General features: G+C 42.5%; 2 protein-coding genes across 3 annotated transcripts; one reads left to right on the forward strand and one right to left on the reverse strand.

The window, feature by feature from the left end:
- The first annotated feature begins 437 nt into the window (after positions 1 to 437).
- Positions 438 to 9,467, forward strand: DRAM2 (DNA damage regulated autophagy modulator 2). The gene is made up of 8 exons (XM_003212850.4): positions 438 to 1,799; positions 3,672 to 3,829; positions 4,096 to 4,163; positions 4,718 to 4,857; positions 6,225 to 6,402; positions 8,145 to 8,227; positions 8,452 to 8,544; positions 8,951 to 9,467. The coding sequence occupies exons 2-8, from the start codon at positions 3,699 to 3,701 to the stop codon at positions 9,056 to 9,058; spliced, it is 801 nt and encodes a 266-aa protein (XP_003212898.1). The 5' UTR covers positions 438 to 1,799; positions 3,672 to 3,698; the 3' UTR covers positions 9,059 to 9,467.
- Positions 9,468 to 11,971: 2,504 nt separating this feature from the next.
- LRIF1 (ligand dependent nuclear receptor interacting factor 1) lies at positions 11,972 to 19,769 on the reverse strand. Of its 2 annotated transcripts, XM_010724018.3 has the most exons (3): positions 16,315 to 19,550; positions 14,537 to 14,815; positions 11,972 to 13,537 (listed from the first exon to the last, which is right to left on the reverse strand). In XM_010724018.3, the coding sequence occupies exons 1-3, from the start codon at positions 17,815 to 17,817 to the stop codon at positions 13,073 to 13,075; spliced, it is 2,247 nt and encodes a 748-aa protein (XP_010722320.3). In that variant the 5' UTR covers positions 17,818 to 19,550; the 3' UTR covers positions 11,972 to 13,072. The 2 variants fall into 2 exon arrangements, with proteins under 2 accessions (XP_010722320.3, XP_031412801.1); XM_031556941.1 differs by lacking the exon at positions 14,537 to 14,815 and having other exon boundaries at positions 16,315 to 19,769.
- Between the last annotated feature and the right edge of the window lie 18 nt (positions 19,770 to 19,787).

Consider the following 19,787-nt stretch of genomic DNA (forward strand, 5'->3'; position numbering starts at 1 on the left):
GACGGGTCCCGGCCCGCTCCGTCCTCCCTCCTGCCTCTCCCAGACACCCTTCGTCTCACCGCTCACCTCCCGGCACCGCCCGACCGCCACCCGGCTGCTCCCTCTCAGCCCCTCCGCCCCCCCACCGCTTAACGCGCCCCTTCGGTTCCTTCCCGCCTTCCTGATGCCCCCAGAGCCACATCCAGCCTGGCCTTCAATGCCCCCAGCGATGAGGCATCCACAGCCTCCTTGGGCAACCTGTTCCAGTGCCTCACCACCTCTGGGTGGAAAACTTCCTCCTAATATCCAACCTAAACTCAGTTTAACACCGCTCCCCTTGTCCCATCCATGTATCCAGCTCTCGGCCCCCAGCAGCTCACCCCCACACACAACTTCACAGCAGCTGCTGGGGGTCAGCAAATGTATTGGGATGGACAAAACGCTCAAAACGAGCCCTTTGCCATCGCTGAGCCGTGGGAGCAGCGCAGCCCGTCCATTCCCCACGCTCCCACTTTGCTCCGTTGAAGGTTCCCAACCTTTATCCGCTGTTATCAGTCTGACCCTGACAACAAGTTGTGCAAGGGATCACAGCCGTGTCCCCCTGCGACTTGTCCCCATCCAACCTTGCAGAGCACAAACAGCTTTCTCTTCCTGCCCTCACTGCAGTGTTTTCACAGTGCCCATTGCTGTGGCTGCACCCGCCTGCAGGGCTGGGAGCGCAGGGAGAGGCTGGCACTGCCTTTCCTATCCCAGCACGGATTCAGAATTCTCCCGTTTCCACATGTGCTTTCTGCCATTTTTCCACCATTAACTTTTTGCCCTTTGTGATCTCGGTCGTCTTTTATTTTTGTTACTTATGTAGTTTCTGTTCCGTGTGCTCTCAATGCTGCTGCACATTTCCTGTGCTTAGAGAAAGCTCTGTACTTTTAATGCCCTTCCTCAACTTGCTCTCAATATGGTTTGATATGATACCTGTCACAAGTATTACCTGAGGGTCAGCACTTCCCCCTTTAGCACACAGACATGTCTACAAAACAGGATACAGGTTTTAGAAAACAATCCTGAAGAGAGAGGTTCTTGATATCATCAGTTGGCAAAGGGCCTCGCTAGAAAAAAAGCAGGAGGCTGAGTGTGTTTTACTCCTTGCTGTTGAAAACAATAGGACAGGATGAGGCACTAATCATAATTAATTGCAGGGCTGGCCAGCAGTTCTGCCCCTCTGCACAGCATCCTGCAGCTGTACAGGGAGCTCAGCAGAGCTCTCACATTGCAACCACCTGCCACGCTGCTCTGTGCAGCTGACCACATGCAAATGTGGTGATTTGTGTGCAGGGCATTGCCTCCAGCTGTGGGGTGGGATGGATCACCGGGACACCCACAGTAATCAGTTGGGAACAGTTTAATTGCATTGAATCAATTTTAATTGCATTGGAACAGTTGCTTTCAGGTTTTTGCTGGAAAGCTCCTCATTTCAAGTTAAACCCTTCTATAGACAAGTTATATGAATCTAGAAGTCTTCAACCTGTTGTCCTGCATTGCTGCTGTTCCCACCATACAGGTGCTTCACTTCTTAAACCACTTAAGAATAGAAAAAACATTGAGTCAGGCCAAAAGTGCACCTACCCAGAGTCCTGTGGCAGTGACTAACAGAAGATACTAAGAAAGAGACTAGTGTAGATGAAAAGATTTAGAGTTACACATCTGGAGTGATTTCCTTCACATCACAATGATTTAGGGGAAAATGAAGTGGATGGGGAGCTTCACCAGAAAGATGACTCCGGATTCCTCTTGAGGGATTCATTCAACATCCTTATTCTCAGGTATGTGGCATGTTGTTTGTTTGTTTATTCTCATGCAAAAATCTATTAGTTCAGAAATAACGCTAAGGCACTGGTAACATTTAAATGCTAAAGGCAAATCAAAATCCAGATATCAGACTGACTGCCTGAAGTTGCTTTGAAGTTGGAAACAGAGATTGCTGTGCAAAATACACATTTCTTTCATACAGATTTCAAATTTACACATTTGAGATATGGGATTTTGAAGTTACATTCATTATGATCTCTTTTGCATTAGGGCCTTTAAATGAAAGTGAATGTTAGAGGACAAATGCTACATTATCTTCAGCTTAAAAGTGAAAGTATAAGGGTCAGAAAGCAAGCAGTTTCAGTGGTCACTTTATTCTTAAGATGTAGTTATCCGATACCTAATGTCTTCCTTACAAGCAGCTGAACCTTTAGTTTTATAAGGACGTAATTCATTCTTTTCAAGGTCTATCAGTCATGGGTGGCTGTTGCTCTGTCCCACGGAGCGTGCCTTGTTTGAACCACTAATACTGTAGGTTTCAAGGAAGCACAAGCACAAGGCGGTGACGAGTTTCTTGCAAATGAGCAATGCTCATTATGCGGCATTAGCTGATGAATCCGCCAAGCTGGGCTTCCGTGAGCTTCCCTGGACACACAGGTGGAGGAGGTCAGCAAAAAGATACGCCTTGGGAAGAGATGCTTGGGAGCAAATAGCAGCAGCGTGCAGGATGTACACACCAGCAGTGCTGAGATGTGTGGGAGGCGATCATCTCTGCTCTGTCGCAAGATTCACTCTTCTCTATTTTCAAATTCTTTTCCCTCCTGTGAAACTTATTAATTGTGCTTCTTGCCTCTTTCTCTCTCTTTGTTTTGCTAATCTCCTGCCTTTTAGGCATTTCATGTCTCCTAAGCCTCTCAGTGCTGCACTTATTTCTATATTCCCATAGTGCTATTGGCCTTTCCACACATGCTGTTAGATCTTTGTCTGGGATGCCTTTGGATCTGCATTCTCTGTTATTCTTCTCCTTTTCGCTGTCTCATATTCCATTCACAGGTCCAGAACTGGATAGCATGCGAATACATAGTTAGCAGTTTAACTCCACTGTAAATGGACCTTTCCCTCCCACCTGTAAAACTGCAGCACTGTTCTTCCACCCATAGTCATCAGTTCTTGAGTTCAAAGGTTGTGGTTGGTAGCAGTCAGCTCATGCTCATGGGTATCTGCAATCTTATTTAAGTGATCCTTATAACAGATGTCGAGTCACACAGCATGACAGGCACTAAATGAGTGCAGATATTAAAGTAATTTTAGGTTGTTTTCTCAATGTCTGCCCAGCTGATTATTAATGGAAATGAGAGGCCCTATAGGAGCTACTATCAGTTAAATTGTCACTATCAGCACACGTCCTCTGTCACAGCCTCGTTAATTCTAACACAGTGTTATGACTTGATGATCTTGAAGATCTTTTCCAACCTAGGTGATCTGTGATTCTCCAGTGCAAGGGTGAGAAGAAAATAGAGTCAGTTATTCACAGTGATCCATCTGACCTTCTTTTGGCAGCAACAAATGCCAAGACACGCAGCAAAGTGACACTGGTCGCTGGTTTCTTTTCTCGTGACCTTCTAAGAATTTCAGAGTTAACATTTCCAGATGTTATTTCTGCTTATTTATGATTGCTTCTGTGCCCTGAGGTCAGATACTCACATTGGCTTTGCAGGACAGGACTGAAAGCAACACCGAATGCACTTATGTGTGCACAAATGCATCCTGGCACAGCCTCTGTGATGAGAAGAGCCATCCGTGGCAGCACCTGCAGTCCATATGAATAGGCAGTTTGCCTCAGAAAAGCCAAATGTTAGTAAACGTTTCTATTCAATTCTCCACAGCGTTCAGAGTTGGAAGTCAGCACTGAAATGTGGTGGTTTCAGCAAGGCCTCTCTTTCTTGCCCGTGGCTTTGGTTGTTTGGTCAGCAGCAACATTTGTGTTTTCATACATCACTGCAATCGTCCTCCACCATGTTGATCCTCTGGTGCCCTACATCAGGTTGGTAACATTAATACAATCTACATTTCCATCTGCAGAACATGTGTGCCTCTAGTTTTGGTCTTTCAGATTTCCAGGCTCTTATAATTTTCCAGATTTTAATACTCCTTTTTCACCTTTTGTGTTGAATAAAGATCAGGATAAAAGGAATATACCAAAAATGTTCATTCCTCATTCTAAGAACAGCATGCTTCTTATGGTTTCTTTGTAGACTGAAAAGGAAACTTGAGTTGCAAGTCTTTTTAGTATTCATTTCTTTATTCCAGTGATACAGGGACAGTACCTCCTGAGAGATGCTTATTTGGGATCATGTTAAATGTTTCATCTTTCCTGGGTGAGTAGAGAAAGGTGTCCCTGGCAAGCTGCACATGGTTCTGGGATCACACAGTTTTAAACTATTTACTTATTAAGATCATTAAACAGCTCATAATTCTCATCAAAGCTAAATTTCAGGTAATTAACTTATTTCTGTTAAGTGACTTAGAGGGATGTTACTTACCAACTGCAGATTCCAGAAGGCTAAAAATACATGAGAAAGAAAGAAAAGAAAGAAAGAAAGAAAGAAAGAGAGAAAGAGAGAGAGAGAGAGAGAGAAAGAGAGAGAGAAAGAGAAAGAGAAAGAAAGGAAATAGTGGTAAGAGGAATATCAATGCAAAATTAAGAAAGTCATCTTATTTGTGCTTCAGTTACAGAGAGAAAAAACAATGTACTTTTTCAAGTGAAAGAGACCAGAAAACCTTAGTAGGTCAGTTATGTCAGCTTTGACTTCCACATTCCCACACTTCCTAAGGCAGTTTTTGTACTTCAAACAGATGCCCCCATCACTCAGCACATTCTCAGTTAAAAAAGGAAAAAACAGTTTACTGCATTTGGGTTCTTCATTCTTAGGTATGGCCACCATGTATGTTCGTTACAAACAAGTCTATGCTTTGAATCCAGACAAATCCAGGATCATCAAGCTTAATAAGATTGGCCTTATGCTGGGACTGATGAGCTGCTTTGGACTTTGCATCATTGCAAATTTCCAGGTTTGTGTCCAGAGTTGGGTGTTTGTTTACTGTGGTAACTGATAAGATGGGATGGGGGGAGGGGGGAAATTAAAAGCAAACTTTTGAGGGAAAAACCCGTTTGTTTTTTTTTCTAATCAAATTCTCTACAGAAAGCTGTTAAAAGTAAGTTTGAATTTGGAGTTTCTTACATATTTCTTATTTTCTTTATCCACTGGCATTTGTAATCAGCAAGTCACAAAATTCCAAACCATTAAAAAAGAAAGAGAAGTTCTCTTTCTGCAGGAAGCAGACTCTTCTTGCACGTCCTTATAGGAGATGTGAAAGCCATGTCTCCAGATGATAAGACCACAGCTGTACAGTATTTTGATACAGGGGAATCTGTAGGGGACTGTAGCAGCGCCTTTGGCCACTAGAGGTTGCAGTGACTCACTGCTCTCCTGCTGGATTAGGGCCAGGGAAAAGTAGCTCTTGAGAAGTTCCACCTTTCTCTCATTTCCCATAGCACAGCTCTGTCTTGCTTCAGCAGTCTGTCTTAGAAAACTCAGCAGGCTGATTTTGGTTTGACATGGATTTTTTGGAAGCCTTAATGAGCTTTTTAGAACCCAAGCTGTACACTCAGTGTTGCTCTGCTGTGAATTCAGCACTTAGATTTCATTTGTGCTCTCTAGTAAGGAGCACATAGCGATTGTGAGGAAAGCATGACCCCAATTCCTGATCGTAACAGATACTCAGACTTCATAATTTAAGGCATAAAATGTTACCCACATGTATGGGCTACAGAGAGGCTGCCAGCACAGTGCAAATTGTCTTGGCCTTTCATTTTTTTGGGGCACTTTGCTCAGTCAGGGATAGGAGGAAAGGATAAACGAGGCTTGTTCAAACTGCAGTAGTTCAGAGAAGTGCTAAAGCTCATTGATTTTAACCTCATTTGGGGGACTAGAATTGCATGTCATGTTTGTCTTCTGTTGCATTATCCTTCATAGACACAGAGATTCCCTGGCTGGAAGTATTCAGCAGGCAGTCTGCTGTCATTCTTGTTACCTTCCCAACTGCAAGGATTCCTCCATTCAGTTTCCGTATTACTGTTCAGCATGATAACGAAGGCAGCGTTGATGAATTCCTGTAATTGACATACAGCTGAACTGTAAATTAGCTGCAAGAACATCCCCAGAGCAGCAATACAGAGGGCTGCCAGGCGTTGGCTCCCAGCTAACTCTGTGGGCTTCCGAGAAAATCTCTGAAGTGCTGGCACATTCCAGAACTCTTTTGTTTGGGACATGAGAGGATAACTGTGCGCGTGGAGCACCAGCAGGTTACAGAAGGAAAATATTCCCCGAGTTGAAAATTAAACCGAGTTCTGTACAAACTGTTCTTTCTCTCCATAGAAATGTATTCTGTACTACATCCACGTGGTCGGAGCCTGCCTGACATTTGGAGTGGGGGCCATTTACATGCTGGTTCAGACCATCCTCTCCTACTTGATGCAGCCAGAAGTTCACAGCAAAGACATCTTTTTGATCCGACTGACCGTGCTGCTCTGGTGTGGCTCAAGCATTGCAAGCAGTATCCTTTCACTGCAATGTGCCCCCATGAACAGAGCAGCTTCCACAATTGTATTTGCAGCTATGTTAGTTTAACCTGCAGACAGGACAATCCGTGCTACAGAAGGTCTACCATCCTTAGGTTTACAACTTGTATCATGGCTTTTCTATCCAGTTTTACAGCTTGGAAACTTCAGGAAGAAAGGGCACCATCAGGGTAAGCCTGCTAGCAGGTCACAGGCTAACAAAATGTTGCAGTTCTATGATTGGGTACTACTAGAATGGAGAAGTAGAAAATGTAGCATGAAAGAAAATACTGCTAACCCAACCCAACCCACTGTGTGCAGCACAGTGCGCTGATACAGCTGGATCCCTGAGCAGGTCTGAAAGTTCTGGCACTTATCACAGAAGCAGCTGTGGAATGCATTGCCAAGGTTGATTCAGAAGAGATATCTGACCCGTGATCTCCTCCCTTGCCCATCCTAGAGGTCAAAATGCAAGAAGTTTCTGGCAGACTTTCCCAACAGCCTTCCTTTGGCTCTGGAACTCATCATTCCCTTTGAGTTCCAAGTTCTGGAAGCAGCCATAGAAATCTAGGCAAACTCATGCAGAAACAGAGCATTTCTCCTATCCAGAGTTATCTGACAATTAGGAAACTGAACCACAGCAGTTCCTATGTTCACTCCTAAACACTGTGTTTTGAAAATCGTGACTCAGTTGCGTCAAACAGGATTACAATCTAAAGCATTAGAATTTACATTCCAAAGACATGAGTCCAGAAATCATTGCCTAAATGCTGTTCCTGCTGCAGTTGAATCGAGGCCACCTATTTAATCCCTGCTGATTTTATTTATTCCTAGGCTGGCAGCCAAAACCAACATTAAACCATAAACTCACTGATCACCAAGCTCCCATTCCTGCTACTGCGAAACAATATAATTTGGGTCAGGCTGGTTATCGGTAACGAAGCGAGGAGGAGAAGGCTTGACACAGCAAAGAAGTCAGCTGTGAGATTTTTTTGTGCTAGAGAAGAATGAGATTTTCAGCTCCAAACAGTTAAGAGCCAAATACAATTGGAGCAGACTGAAAGGGAACAACGTGAACTGATTCCAGTTAAGAGCCTTGTACAGATGCCAAAAAAAAAATCCATAAGATCTGTAGAGGTCTGTAAACCAGTATGGTCTAACCAAAATTAGAGGGGAACGTAGAAATAATGATATATGCATACATATATATGTGGAAGGGGAATCAAAGGGAAATTGTTTGAGTATTTCCTAAATTAGCAGTTCATCATGTAATAAGGGAGAAGTGGTAACAGGAAGAAGTCCCTGGCCATGGGAGAAGTGGTTGTTTCTGGTAGTGGAAGGCAGAAGGAAACCTAGAACTGCTTATCCACTGCTGGATAACTCAAAAAAAAACCTAACACTGGAAGTGATAAGCATGGTTCACATCCATCACAGCCTGTTTCCACACAGACGTTAAAGTTGATCAAGGAGGTACAACAAGGTGCAGTATACAAAGAGCAAAGATGACTGATGCACCTTAGAATCAAGCTTTTCATGTTGGAACAACCTACAAGTCAAACGGAACGATGTGGAACTGTTCACATCTCCGTTACCATTCATTATGCTGAGGAGACCTGGTAGAGAACAAGAGAAGACACAGGTCTCCTTACAGACTCCATTTGAAGCACCCCAGTGCCTAGGCTGGAATTTCCAAGTTGCTCCTTCCTTGTCTTGAATCCTCCTTAACATATTTCCACAGTGTTTGTTTCCTCAGTTGTCTTATACAGTGGGCTGTATGGAACAGATCTTGTGCAAAAGTTGCACTGGGACCCCCAGGAAAAAGTGAGTAAAAAAAGAAAAACAACAGGTGTTTTAACAGACTCTTCTACTGAGTTCCGCACTTCATTTTTAGAGACTCCAGATATCCTAAGAGATTTTGCTTTCTGAACAAAGTAGTTGTAGATGCAGGGCGTCATGTGTTCAAGCCAAGTTTGTGTAATTACAGGGTCACTAAGACTTTCTCATACTGATTTTATTTTCTCCCCTTCTCTCTCCCTGTTACACAGGGCTACACAGCTCACATTGTCAGTACTGCCTCCGAGTGGTCATTAGCATTCTCCTTCCTCAGCTTTTTCCTCACCTATATTCGTGATTTTCAGGTAAAATCAATGTTAATGTTATGTGCTCTGTTTCTGTAGACTTCCAATAGCCTGACACAATGCAAGGTGGTCTCTTCAAGCTTCTAAGTTTGACAGCGTGTATCAGTCATCAAGGCTGGAACACCTGTGGTGTGAACAGCACTGAACAGTCCTTTCTTCCTCAGTAGGGTACGCTCCTGCTGTGTTAGCAGCATCAGTCTAGCTCCAACCAGCTTCACTTGCATGATCTGCCGCAGTCACGGGAGGTTTGCTGTAGGCGAATTATGGAGTCAGTCCTGGAGGACAACACAGGATTGGGTTAATAGTTCAGGAGCTGATCTGTGTTTTGGTCTTTCATCCAACTGTCCCTGCTGAACAAGTGATGAGCCTGCTAAGTTGTGGTTTCTCTCCTTTTTTTCCTCCACAGAAAATTTCCCTGCGTGCAGTTGTTAGCTTGCATGGACAAACCCTTTATAACACACCACAGAGCTTTGCGACTGATGAGCAGAGGCTGCTGATAGCAGGGAGCATCTAATGAAGGCAAAGAGAACAAGTTCTCTGCACAACTCAGGAATGTAATGGCAATAACAGTTCATACTTCTAAGCATTTATTTTATATATAAAAGAAAAATGAAGTGATTGTATGCTACTTGACACAAAGGGCTCTGCTATTAATCCACACAGCAATGCAACGTTATCAGTATTGAACACAAGCCTGTAACATTTCTACACATGCTAATGTCATGAAAAAATTAAATGAAGGTTATTAAAAAACACGTGTGTCATCACTTCCCGACAGAGAAGCAGCATAGAACTGACCTTCTTCAGCCTGTTCTCTGCAGTGTTCCCCATGCCAAGCACTTTGGGATGCATGGAATGCTTCCATCCCACCAGCTCTCCCACTGGAGCTGGCCTCTGCTGCCAGAGAGGCAAAAAAAAAAAAACCAAAACGTATTAAACATCAGGAACTATGGTAGCTGAAAAAATACCAATGGAGTCCTGTATGTGATCTTGATGCTCGTGTGCTTTTCTAAGCGTCCACACTCAGTCTCCATTCTGATTTCCTTCCCCACATTGGTCTCTGTGGTAATGAGCCGGGTGGACCTTCAGATGTTCCAGCAGTAACTTCCTGCACTTTGTGCCTTGTTTCTAGAGCAGCATCTTCTCCCCTTCCACCTGCCAGAGTGCTCTTCAAACTGCACCACCACTGCTCTATTCCTGCCACGTCCATCTGTGCAGGGAGCTGAGGACTTTGCAAATTCTTTCTCCACATCATCTTCCGCTGCCAACCTTGCCATCATAAATCAGCCGCTTGTCCACTTCACATATTGCAGGGAACCCAGGGTCACTTTCGTGTGATCCAAAACAGCTTGAAAGGTGAATGTGCACACACCTGATGAAAGCAGTCTGCAGCAGCTGGCTGCTGCCCTCCAGGTGGCACAGCTTCCAGGCAGCCTCTCACACTACGCAACTCAGACAGCCTTGTGTTCTCATACAGAAGTGCTGGTGCCTTGGTGGGCTGACCTCTAGTGGAACAGTAACACCTTTGTGCAGGGATTGTTCTTCTGTCCACACACTCTGAGCCACCGCATTAGGCTGATATATCAGCTGGCCCAGTATTGTCTTTGCCTCCCAACCTGCTGTGTCCAGTACTCACTGCCACTTTTGTTCTTTCATCCCACCAATTCCTAGAAGACTCCCACTGTCTCTTCATGAACGCTTGCTTGAAAGTGAGTTTTAACTCATAGCCTAAATCCATGACTTTCATATTGTTGTGTACTTAACACATCAGGCACAATGCCTTCTGTGGTCATTGACAGGACCCAACGGAATGGCATGGAGGTTCAGCTTGGACATCACAAAAAGGTTCTTCACGAGATGGTGGTCAAGTATGGAGCTGGCTCCTCAGGGCAGTGGTCATGGCACTGTCAGTGCTCCCAATATTCTAGCTTCCACTTCACAAATAAACACTCAGTAGATCATAGACTTCAAGGGACGAACAGTGCAGAAAAACCCAATCTGTTCTACAGACAACATGGCTGCATGAGGAGCAGTTCCAATGACCTGCAAAGTCCTGGGCTGTTAAGTCACTTTGCTGCTATTGTTGGCACAGCTTTCCCATATTGGCACACCAAGAGATTTGTCTTCGCTCTCAGAGATCCTCTCAGCTTCCAATAGAGCTCTCCAAGAGAGATGCCCCCATCTTGCACAGATGGCTTGGCTTCAACTTTCTGAATTGCCCATTTTCCATTATTCAATCACAGGGAACCAACTTCTTCACTTTCTTCTAACAAATCTGACTGGTCATGTTTCTTCAAAACCTTGCAGCAAGGATTCTTCTCTGAATTTTCACTATTTTATCATAATCTCTACAGAAAACAGAGGAGTAAGCAAGCACTTTGTTAGAGGAAAAGAGGTTGTGAAAGAAAGGTGATACATCTCAGAACTTAAATTCTGAAGGATTTAAGAGGGTAAATGAAGAGAGCTTGATCTGTTTCATTGTTCATCATCAGAATGTAAAGATGGACAGATGACAGGATAGATGGAAGACGTTTGTTGGAAGAGCATCGCAACCAGTGAGCACAGCGCCAGACACAAGGCAAGAGGCTGCTTCTCTGTTTTCTGTGCTGGCTAGGATGGAGGCAGCTTTCTTCACAGCAGTCTGTATGGTATAGCATTCTGGGTTCATGACAGCGCTGTGGCTGAACAGCATCCAGGTTTTCTCTGTTTTCCACTCTAGCCCTCCAGCAGGAACTTAGAAGCTAACAGAACCAGGACAGCTGATCCCAAATTACCAAAGCGATGTTCCACACCACGTAATGTCATGGATGTTTGTTGATTCTGTGTGCACCTTTCCAAGCAACCATTATATATGCCGAGGTCTTGTTTTAACCAGCAAGTGGTCAAGCATCAGCCCGCGGATGGCACACATTAAATTCTTTATTTTGCCTTGCCTGCATGCACAACATTCACTTCACCTATTAAACTGTATTTATCTCAATCCACAAATCTTCTTGCCTTCTGCATTCTCCTCATGCAATGGGGAAGGTAAATGAGCAAGCCAACTCTGCTGGCTGATGTCATCCCGCCACACCCAATACGTAGTCAATAGTCCCACTTTTCCCACAAAACACTTCAAAATAGGCTTAGCCAAACTTACGCTGCTTCCATACTTTCAGGAACAAATTGAGACAAACATTTTCCTCATTGGTGTCATTCACTGATCAAAAATCCCACCTCCCATAAATTAGCCTCTGTGCTTTGCGTATTTACCAAGAAAGTATATGCAACTCACTTGCTCTCTCTTATAGAGCAAGTTCCACAGGGATCTGTGATGTTGAATATAGCCATAACTAGACAAGAAAAAGCAACGCTGAGTTCTGTTAGCAGTGCATTCATGGCAGCAGCAATAAAGACTTCAAAAGAACTGCAGGAAGTCCTTACAAAATTCAGTGATGTGACAACATTTAATGTGGCACAAAGGGACATGGGTTAGCGATGGGACCTGTTCAGGCTGATGGTTGGACGTGTTGATCTTCAAAGTCTCTTCCAACCTAGCTCATCCTGTGACATGGACAACAGAGAGGAGCAGAAGGCCTCCAAACACCACATGACAAAACATGCTGGGGAAACACACTGAAGAGCTATAAAAATCACGATGGCAAAGACAGCTTCAGTGCTCTCTCTCTCCTACAGTGCAAAACGTAGGCAGCATCAAACGAAGGAGACATTCAAATAAAGACTGATCGAGTTAACGGATGAGACATTCATCAGGAATTATTAAAGATACCACTCACAGACAAAGAAATGTATCTTTTTTGCTTAAATAAGGAATGATTCAGTTTAACTCATTCAAATAAAACAAACAATCCACCCTACCCAACCACCAAATAATCCTACAACCAAACTTCAACATTGCACATCTGTCAAAGGCCTTATAAAGGCTTACAACAATAACTGCAGGAAACACGTACCTAAATAACTTTACTGGTACACTTCAGCAGCTGTTAGTACTGGTTCCACTGGATATCAGCATCATTACTGCCTGAAGACTAATCCCCAAACCTCTTAAATAGCATTTATTAAACACTGACCATGGACCTTATATGACAAATGACAGTTCCTAGTAATTCACAAAAGTTTTCATGCATTATAAAATATTAAGAAAACAAAAAAATATATATTTACAAGGAGGGGGTGCTATTTGCACTCCGTCTCTAATAGATGGGCTACGAATTTCCAAATTGGGGAAGTTTATTTTCTAAGACTAATAGAGAAACCCCTTTAATGCAAAATACAGAGGATATGCTAAAAATAGTAAAAACACTCTCTTCTGTATTCTGATACACATACATGTCCCAGAAGCACAATCTGGTGGTCCAAGTCTTTTATTTCTAGTCTTTAATAGGAAAATTATTTTTTATAAATACACATAGTAAATTTCCTTAAGGTCCTCTGTGTTCCAGAAATATTCATCTTCATTCAAACGCAAAATTTCTTCTTCAAGTCACTGAGATGAAGATGAATATGGTTCAGACCACCACCACCTTCAGTATTTCAGATTTGCTGCATTTTTTTTACGCATTTCTTCAAGTGCTGCTTCCCGCTCTCTCAAGAGCTGTTTGAGTCGTTTAATCTTCTCGTCCCGGATCGTTTCATCCAAGTCTGGTGGAGTCAAAGGGAAAGCATCATCTCTGAATGAGCCTTCAAAAAGTGAAGCGTGGTCTTCAGAGGACACTAACACTGGAATATCTGAGTCTGTAACATCGCTATTTTGGGAGCACGGCTCCTGCTCAGCGCCTGCTGAGGATATAAAGTCTGTGGAAATACTTTGCTGCAATAAGGCAGGCGGAGGAGAAACACTTCTGTTTAGTGTGATAGAACTTGGGCCACTGTCTTCTGTACCTGAACTTGTGGCTGACTTGACTGATGTTCTCCTTCTCTTTCCACTGTCTGGCAGTGAAGATTTTGTTTTTCTTTTCTTAGATAAACCCTCTTCTAGACCCAAAATAACCTGTAAGATCAAGAAACACACAAAAGACACTTCTGTTAGACTAAGGACCATTTGACATGACATGATCACAGTTACTGGGCGTGTATTGCAGGAGTTACTTATTGTTTGTTTCTTAGAATCACTTTACTAGGCAGTAGATCTGCTCAACATAGGGTTCTCCACATACAGTTATCAAAACATGAAAAGGCTTTTGACTGGATAGAGTACAACCATACAAAAGAAAATGTAGAACACTATGGCTGAACAGAACCACTTTCTATGGATAAAAATCACTTTCATGCATTAAAATGCAAGGCTCTACAATAAAGGAAGCTTTCCAGAAGCACTACAGAATGTTCCTATCCAATGACAAAGGACTAAGTTTATAAAAACACTGCAACTGAACATCTCACAAGTACATGAGCAAATTTCTTTAAACAGCACTGACTGTGACAAAGTGGATAGCTCTTCTGTGAAGTGAGACACATCTAGCTATGTGAATGTCTGAAGTGCCTTGAAATAACAGCACTTGCCTGATTTGGAATACACAGATAAAGCTGCCCAGGAAAATTCTTGATTCTCTGCATATATCCACTGCACTACAGAATATGCCTAATTGTTTGTAGAAGGCTAAATATGAATCAGGATCACAGAGGTATAGCTCCTACTCCCATAAATGCTGTCCTTTTCACTGTTCACTCATAACTAGAGGGTCAGCATCATCAAAGCATTTGCTCTTCAGGTTTCTTCCAGCTGAACTCAGTAAAGAGGATAAGAATGAAAAAAAGAAGAAAAAAAAAAGAGTATTCAAATCATACTGAAATCACTCAGCTCTGCAGCAGTACAGAAACAAGTCCAATGATCAGCTCCCACAGTGATCTAACAATTATCAACTTCCCCTGACAAATCCAGAGGTGAGACGGCCCAGGCAAAAAGCACAATCTATGTACTGACTACGCTTACACTGCCTTCTGACTGTGCTGCAGTACAATATTTTAGCACCGAAAAAAGTCAAGGTACCTTTTCCTCTTTAATACATTTCCGATGTTGGTCTGTTATTGTCACATCTAATGAGGAGGAAGGGCAAGAATCATTTTTCCTTTCCAAGCTGTTACTGGAGCTCACCCTCTCATCTGGTTTCTCACGGTAGGTTGTTAATGGTATTCTCTTAAGGTAGACTCTCTCCTCCTTATAGAGACCAAATTTTGTCCTTAATTGGAAATACTGTTTCCAATGTGGCTTCTCTTGGTCTTTTATTTGATTAACTTTTCCTAGTGAATACATCTTTTTACGCTGGACCTGCAATACAGAAACAGTAAGAGAACCATGAATCTCTCCACGTATGTAAAAGCCTTAGTTTACTAAAAGCCCTAATGACAATTTGTTCTTTTCCACGAGTCGCATTTAAGACATGTAAGCCAATTTTGAGGAATTACAGGCAAATTATCATAGGTCTAACATTCTTACTAGTTACTTAAAACACCAGGTGCACTGTACAATATCCAGTAAATGCAAAGTCCAACTAGTAAACTACAGAGTTAAAAGAAGCAACAGGGGCATCACCTATCCTAAAGGCCATAAGTATCAAAGGCAAATAACAAAAGATCAGTGTTCTATATGTCATCACCTTCGGACTGATGAAAACACTTCTTATTTGCACTGTGGTTGATAATACCAACGAAGCACTACTAACCACCTCTCATATCTAATCTTCACTGTAACCTGAACTGGCTTTTTTAATATGCAAGATCAAGCTCACATCATTACATCTGGCACCCATAGGCTTGCAAAGTTAAGGACCAAAAGCCAACAACTAAAATGCTATTTTTCACAGATATTAAGTCAACCGCTACCACTCGGCATCATAAAGCCCTCACAGAAAAAAGTCTACCTGATCAATTTTTTGGGAGTGACGAAGAGATCCTAGAGTCTACTGCAATGAACAAATGCCTGAAGTGTGCATACACACACTTATCTGACATTTCTCTTTGGCCTGGTCAACAGAAGTATATACTTGCTTCCGATTCTTCACCTGGAGGCAAACTCCTTCTGTCTTCACAAGCAATTGGAATCTTGACTTGCAATCCTTCATAGGTACAGAGTTTGCGGAATTTGCAGCTATAGCCTTTGAGATATTTCTTACGCTATGATTTTAGAAGAATACATAGGCAGTCAAAAGGGGGACAGCACTATTGCCACTGAAGATCTTGAGCTTCACCTGCCTGGTATCAAGCCACAAGACAAAGAATCCCACTGCATCACAGCACGAAAGAAAGGAAATGTAGCTCTTGCCTTTGGCTCTATCAGCTAGCAGAAATTGGAGGAGGAACATCAGTTTGTCAGTTTGTCTCAGAATGAAAACCTCTGCTTGCCCGCCCTGTCTTCCTTTCACATCATTCCAAGTTTCCCTACTTCACCCCATGCCTACAGCATGTGGCAGCAATGCTAAAAAGCAGAGAGCAACCAGAGCTTAAAGTCTGAACAGCTTACTCATATTCTCATGTGCTACAACTAATCTTGTGAAGAAATAAAAAGACATCTTCTCCCTGCCTTTTTTTTTTCCTTTATGCCTTTTCGCATTTGCACAGAGCAATTTTACTGGAAAAAAAAATAACCTTTTCAGCTTTTGAACTAAAAAATAAATAAATAAATAAAAAATCACATTTTAAACCAGCATTTCTGGTGACAGGTTACCAGCTAAGAACTGTCCGTCAATTTATGAAAAAGCCATTTCACTTAATCAGACCCAGGAGCATATAACAAGCAGAGACTGAGATTGTCACGTTTATTGGAGTTACCTTTTGCCAGTCTTCACTGAAAGCACGCTCATGTTCAGACTGAGGTAAAACAGCACTTGCTGCTTTGGGGGAATGAATCATTTCCTTGCCATCTTGGCACGCATTTTCCTGCATCCCTAATGCCATAACTGGGGTCATTCCACTTGAGATGCTCTCCATGAAAGGCAAACTCTTTCCCTGGTTTACAGTGGAACTCTGCTCCTCAACACTTGGTATCACCAGAGCTGCAGGTACAGACTTTAAGTTATTTCTTAAACTTCCAGGTGAAGAAACTTTAGAGTTTGTACACACTTTAGGATCTTTCTGAGGTAACGGCATTCCTTTGCTTTTAGACAATACCAGATTCACCACTTTATTGCTTATTTTCGTGACTTCAGTTGAATCAATTAGCTTGGACGTTCCCTTTTTAAGTGAAGCACCATAAGAGGAAGATGCCTGCACGTCAGCTTGGGCTGATAGAACATCAGAGCCTCTCCTGGTCAATAAATAGACTTTCCCATTGCACATGACCAGAGCATTATCTTTAATGGATGTGATTTTTGTTTTGCTTACACCAGAACCAGTAGAACAGTGTGACAAAATATTTGCAGAGTTAATTTCTACATTCTTCGTATCTGACAAAGTTTTCAAGATCTTGGAAGCCACGTTATTTGATGACTTCACAGGAATAAGGCAAGGCGCTGGCAACTGCGGACTTTCTCGCACAATCCATTTCATTGGTGTGTGCTGGCACTGCTGACCATCAGACGTTCCTGTCTCAGCAGAAGAGCTATGTGCCCTTTGTGGAGCTGTCATTAGCAATGTTTTTGAAACATCTGGGGCGGGTTTGGGGTCATCAGCTTGCAAACGCTTGGGAAGTACTGTTTTCACTGCGTTCACAGGTGACACATAAATCACCATTGGCATTTTTTTACTATCAGCTCCATCAGACACATTTGTTGCTGCAGCGGCAAGTATTTTTTGCTGGATTGAAGCCGGTAAAAAAGAAGCTGGGACAGATTTCACTTCTGCATCCGCTGGTATCTGGAGGTGGTGGCCAGAGGGCAGTACTGGAGGCTTCACAGAAATGGGATTGTCTTTTGTGTTTCCCGACATGTGTGCAGTGTGACTCTGCTCAGATGAACTCGTTACGGCAGCATTCTGCAAAGACCGTCTATCAACTGAAACACAACTACTCTGAATGTCAGCAGCTGATTCTGTCGTTAAGCTTTCTTTATCAGAACCTGCTCTAACACCTCCCTGTTTGTCTAACGTCCTTGCAAGGATAATCTTTCCAGAATTAGGAGACTGAAAAACAGGTATCTTAACAGATGAAGATGCAGCAGTACTGGCAAGCTGTGTCTTAAAAGCAAGATGAACTGGACTAGAAACATTCACTTTAGGATTATTTGACATGGCTGAAGACTGAACTATTGGCACAGAGTTTCCAGAAGATTTAGAAATTGGGAGTAATTTCAGAAGGTTTTTTCCATCTGGTCCCGTCGTCTGAACTACTCGGTACATACAGCCTGCAATGCTTAACAAAACAAAGAAAGGAGACAAGAAAGAAAAAAAAGAAAGAAAGTATAAGTGAACACAGCACAGATATTTTAATTAATGTCCATCAGAGAATTGTACACCCAGTGCTGTTATGCCTTAGAAACAGACTAACTATCAAAAAACTCCAGATCTGAGTTTCAGCAACCACAGAGGCAAAAATCATGCTGATCATACTATACATTTTGGTTTAGCGTTTCAGAATACTACAGACTAAACATCAAATCCAACAATTACACCACAAAGAAGCAAGAAAGAATGTCCTTCTCAGATAACAATGAGTTTAAAAACCCAAGGAAACATCTTAAATTATCCTTCTCTTCTGCTCACTGGGCTTTTCCTTCTACAATGAAAAAAAAAAAAAACTATCTCCAGCTTTAACAGAAAAAGCTGTATTTTTGCTCCTTACTGTATTAACACTCCTACTTAGCAACAAGAAGTACGAATTTCAAGAAAGCTTAGGAAAATACAGGCAGATTAATCACTTGACAAGATGGAAGCAGAAATTACTTTAGACACACTAGTGGAAAAAATAAAATAAGATGCAAAATACATTCACTTTGTGAAATAAGATGCATGGTGTCCAACTCTTTTGCCTCCAGCTCACCTGCTCATTCATTCTCCAGACAGATACGTGCTACAAGGTCAGTCATCTTCAAAGAAATTAAAGAAAACAGATGTAATCAAGGAACACATGGAAGTTCTGTATGATTTGTAGAAACAGAAGTCTAAGAAGAAAAGGGCTTCAAGAACTAGAAGGAATACAGAGAACCAGAACCACTGAAATCTGAAAATGCAGATGTGAAGACAAAAAGTCAAAACAGCAGACAGACAGAACCTCATCAATTTGAAAGCTGTGACTGCTTCAAATGCCAAGAGGGGAATGACATAAGACTTTCAAATCCATTGCAAGACAGAGAGACACTCCCACTCCACGTGAGTTTGCCTGAATGCACGAATCTTCCCCAGAGAACTCCTGGACTCTCACTGTAACAACCTACTGCCCAAAGCACTGCCAACAGGACACGGCAGGCTGATGCCAACAGGAACAGAACAGTCTCTCTCGCTAGAGTAGAAAAGATCCAACGAACAGCAAGTAGGCTTCATGGCTTGACATCAGAACCAGGATAAAAAGGCAAAGCGGCCAACTCGAACGTCAGTCACCAAAAATATTCTAGTTCTGTCCTACTGACTTTCTACATCAATAAATTAACTGAAAACATGAGCTTATTTCCCAAATTCAGTCCAGATGACAACAGTACTGCGTTCTGTTTGCTGTCAAGTAGCTTTTCAACCACTGGCACTTTTTTTCTGGCAGCAAAATAATACAGCTGGGCCTTCCAAGTCAGCTTCGAATACAGCCATTAGAAGAGAACATCCACGCATGAAACCGTTGCATCTGCTCAAACATGGTCCTTTCCCAAGTGAGAAACCAGAAGGGTGCTCTTGACTCCCTGATTAGATCAGCTCCTGGCAGTCAGAGATCACATTTCCCCTGATGGCCAATATGAAAGTCTATGCTACTGTCTGTCTAAAGGCTTTAGACATGACATGCAAAGTTTTCTTTGCTGTAACGTTACAGTTAGCATTTATCAAAGTACTGGACAATTATGTCCAATTTCATTTCTAGGCACACCATGTGGAAAAAGAAGAGACTGAAGTAATTTATTGGTGCAGCGGTCAGGAAATTCTTTGTTTTAAAAACAAAAGCATCCTGGAAATGACTAGCAATATGCCACGTAGTTCTTAGCGGATGCTATCAGAGTGCTGCTATCAGAGCACTCAGTGGTAAAACAGAATAGGATATTTTGGAACCAGAAAGTTCAGCTGATAGAAACTAGCACTGAAGTGTTGTGATCTTACATAAGTATTTCTGTTCAAACGAAGAGCAACAACTAGAAACACTTGAATGTTTCAATGTAATTAAACAAGGAAGA

This window comes from Meleagris gallopavo, chromosome 28 (genome assembly GCF_000146605.3).
Source record: "Meleagris gallopavo isolate NT-WF06-2002-E0010 breed Aviagen turkey brand Nicholas breeding stock chromosome 28, Turkey_5.1, whole genome shotgun sequence".
Lineage (NCBI taxonomy): Eukaryota > Metazoa > Chordata > Aves > Galliformes > Phasianidae > Meleagris > Meleagris gallopavo.